Genomic DNA, 3890 nt, shown 5'->3' on the forward strand with positions numbered 1-3890 from the left:
TACAGTTGTGTTGTAGGGTGGTGGGGTACAGTTGTGTTGTAGGGTGGTGGGGTACAGTTGTGTTGTGTTGTAGGGTGGTGGGGTTCTGTTGTGTTGTAGGGTGGTGGGGTTCTGTTGTGTTGTAGGGTGGTGGGGTACTGTTGTGTTGTGTTGTAGGGTGGTGAGGTTCTGTTGTGTTGTGTTGTAGGGTGGTGGGGTTCTGTTGTGTTGTGTTGTAGGGTGGTGGGGTTCTGTTGTGTTGTAGGGTGGTGGGGTACTGTTGTGTTGTAGGGTGGTGGGGTTCTGTTGTGTTGTGTTGTAGGGTGGTGGGGTTCTGTTGTGTTGTGTTGTAGGGTGGTGGGGTACTGTTGTGTTGTAGGGTGGTGGGGTTCTGTTGTGTTGTAGGGTGGTGGGGTACAGTTGTGTTGTGTTGTAGGGTGGTGGGGTACAGTTGTGTTGTGTTGTAGGGTGGTGGGGTTCTGTTGTGTTGTAGGGTGGTGGGGTTGTGTTGTGTTGTGTTGTAGGGTGGTTGGGTGCTGTTGTGTTGTAGGGTGGTGGGGTTCTGTTGTGTTGTAGGGTGGTGGGGTACTGTTGTATTGTAGGGTGGTGTGGTTCTGTTGTGTTGTAGGGTGGTGGGGTACTGTTGTGTTGTAGGGTGGTGGGGTACTGTTGTGTTGTAGGGTGGTGAGGTTCTGTTGTGTTGTAGGGTGTTGGGGTACTGTTGTGTTGTAGGGTGGTGGGGTTCTGTTGTGTTGTAGGGTGGTGGGGTTCTGCTGTGTTGTATTGTAGGGTGGTGAGGTACTGTTGTGTTGTAGGGTGGTGAGGTTCTGTTGTGTTGTAGGGTGTTGGGGTACTGTTGTGTTGTAGGGTGGTGGGGTTCTGTTGTGTTGTAGGGTGGTGGGGTTCTGTTGTGTTGTGTTGTAGGGTGGTGGGGTTCTGTTGTGTTGTAAGGTGTTGGGGTACTGTTGTGTTGTAGGGTGGTGGGGTTCTGTTGTGTTGTAGGGTGGTGGGGTACTGTTGTGTTGTAGGGTGGTGGGGTACTGTTGTGTTGTAGGGTCGAATAGTTGTGTGGTAGCTAGGTAGCAGGTAGCTTGGTGGTTGGGTTGTTTGGTTGCTAGGTAGCAGGTAGCTTGGTGGTTGGGTTGTGTGGTTGCTAGGTAGCAGGTAGCTTGGTGGTTGGGTTGTGTGGTTGCTAGGTAGCAGGTAGCTTGGTGGTTGGGTTGTTTGGTTGCTAGGTAGCTAGGTAGCAGGTAGCTTGGTGGTTGGGTTGTGTGGTTGCTAGGTAGCAGGTAGCTTGGTAGTTGGGTTGTGTGGTTGCTAGGTAGCAGGTAGCTTGGTGGTTGGTTGGATTGTGTGGTTGCTAGGTAGCAGGTAGCTTGGTAGTTGGGTTGTGTGGTTGCTAGGTAGCTAGGTAGCAGGTAGCTTGGTGGTTGGGTTGTGTGGTTGCTAGGTAGCAGGTAGCTTGGTGGTTGGGTTGTGTGGTTGCTAGGTAGCAGGTAGCTTGGTGGTTGGGTTGTGTGGTTGCTAGGTAGCAGATTGCCTGATAGCTGGGTGACAGACAGGCATGTAGACAGATAGCCAGTCAGAGACAGACAGACAAACATAGTCAGACAGACTGTAAAAGTATCCGTTGGGGTAAATCATGCTGTGTTTATTGTACGGAGAGAGAAACTCTTCAGAAATAACACCAATACAAGATATCAGGTGTTTAAATATGGACATATTGGTCCCATAGCATTCACCAGCAACATGAACATGTTCAGGACAATCAGGAAGGTAGAGGACATGAGCATGTTCAGGACAATCAGGAAAATAAAGGACATGAGCATGTTCAGGACAATCAGGAAGGTAGAGGACATGAGCATGTTCAGGACAATCAGGAAGGTAGAGGACATGAGCATGTTCAGGACAATCAGGAAGATAAAGGACATGAGCATGTTCAGGACAATCAGGAAGATAAAGGACATGAGCATGTTCAGGACAATCAGGAAGGTAGAGGACATGAACATGTTCAGGACAATCAGGAAGGTAGAGGACATGTTCAGGACAATCAGGAAGGTAGAGGACATGAGCATGTTCAGGACAATCAGGAAGATAGGACATGTTCAGGACAATCAGGAAGGTAGAGGACATGAGCATGTTCAGGACAATCAGGAAGGTAGAGGACATGAGCATGTTCAGGACAATCAGGAAGATAGGACATGTTCAGGACAATCAGGAAGGTAGAGGACATGAGCATGTTCAGGACAATCAGGAAGGTAGAGGACATGAGCATGTTCAGGACAATCAGGAAGATAGGACATGTTCAGGACAATCAGGAAGGTAGAGGACATGAACATGTTCAGGACAATCAGGAAGGTAGAGGACATGTTCAGGACAATCAGGAAGGTAGAGGACATGTTCAGGACAATCAGGAAGGTAGAGGAGATGTTCAGGACAATCAGGAAGGTAGAGGAGATGTTCAGGACAATCAGGAAGGGAGAGGACATGTTCAGGACAATCAGGAAGGTAGAGGACATGAACATGTTCAGGACAATCAGGAAGGTAGAGGACATGAACATGTTCAGGACAATGAGGAAGGTTGAGGACATGTTCAGGACAATCAGGAAGGGAGAGGACATGTTCAGGACAATCAGGAAGGTAGAGGAGATGTTCAGGACAATCAGGAAGGTAGAGGACATGAACATGTTCAGGACAATCAGGAAGGTAGAGGACATGTTCAGGACAATCAGGAAGGTAGAGGACATGAGCATGTTCAGGACAATCAGGAAGGGAGAGGACATGTTCAGGACAATCAGGAAGGTAGAGGAGATGTTCAGGACAATCAGGAAGGTAGAGGACATGAACATGTTCAGGACAATCAGGAAGGTAGAGGACATGAACATGTTCAGGCCAATCAGGAAGATAGAGGACATGAACATGTTCAGGACAATCAGGAAGGTTGAGGACATGTTCAGGACAATCAGGAAGGTAGAGGACATGAACATGTTCAGGACAATCAGGAAGGTAGAGGACATGTTCAGGACAATCAGGAAGGTAGAGGACATGAGCATGTTCAGGACAATCAGGAAGGGAGAGGACATGTTCAGGACAATCAGGAAGGTAGAGGAGATGTTCAGGACAATCAGGAAGGGAGAGGACATGTTCAGGACAATCAGGAAGGTAGAGGCTAGAAACATTTCAATCAAACAGCCCAGAAACACAATATTACACATTCAGTGTGAAAGTTAGACATTGTATAACATGTAGAACATTAAATAATAAATATAGTGTCAAAGCTTTTTACCCTCTAAACTGGACTTGATGGGAATGAAGACAGGAGATATGAGGGGGGTGATACTGATGGGAGATATGGGGGGGGGGGGGTGATACTGATGGGAGATATGGGGGGGGGGGGGGGGGTGATACTGATGGGAGATATGAGGGGGGGGGGGGGGGGGTGATACTGATGGGAGATATGGGGGGGGTGATACTGATGGGAGATATGAGGGGGGTGATACTGATGGGAGATATGGGGGGGGGTGATACTGATGGGAGATATGAGGGGGGGGGGGGGGTGATACTGATGGGAGATATGGGGGGGGTGATACTGATGGGAGATATGAGGGGGGTGATACTGATGGGAGATATGAGGGGGGGTGATACTGATGGGAGATATGAGGGGGGGGGGTGATACTGATGGGAGATATGGGGGGGGGGTGATACTGATGGGAGATATGAGGGGGGGGGTGATACTGATGGGAGATATGAGGGGGGGGTGATACTGATGGGAGATATGGGGGGGGGGTGATACTGATGGGAGATATGAGGGGGGGGTTATACTGATGGGAGATATGAGGGGGGGGTGATACTGATGGGAGATATGGGGGGGGGTGATACTGATGGGAGATATGGGGGGGGGGGTGATACTG

At 49.3% G+C, this 3890-nt stretch overlaps 1 protein-coding gene across 1 annotated transcript; it reads right to left on the bottom strand.

Moving 5' to 3' along the window:
* Positions 1–1605: 1605 nt before the first annotated feature.
* On the bottom strand, positions 1606–3328 carry LOC123730774 (uncharacterized). Its single transcript, XM_082969873.1, has 2 exons — positions 2560–3328; positions 1606–2523 (listed from the first exon to the last, which is right to left on the bottom strand). The coding sequence occupies exons 1-2, from the start codon at positions 3192–3194 to the stop codon at positions 2166–2168; spliced, it is 993 nt and encodes a 330-aa protein (XP_082825999.1). The 5' UTR covers positions 3195–3328; the 3' UTR covers positions 1606–2165.
* Positions 3329–3890: the final 562 nt, after the last annotated feature.

This window comes from Salmo salar, chromosome 26, assembly GCF_965601325.2.
Source record: "Salmo salar chromosome 26, fSalSal1, whole genome shotgun sequence".
NCBI classification, from domain to species: Eukaryota; Metazoa; Chordata; class Actinopteri; order Salmoniformes; family Salmonidae; genus Salmo; species Salmo salar.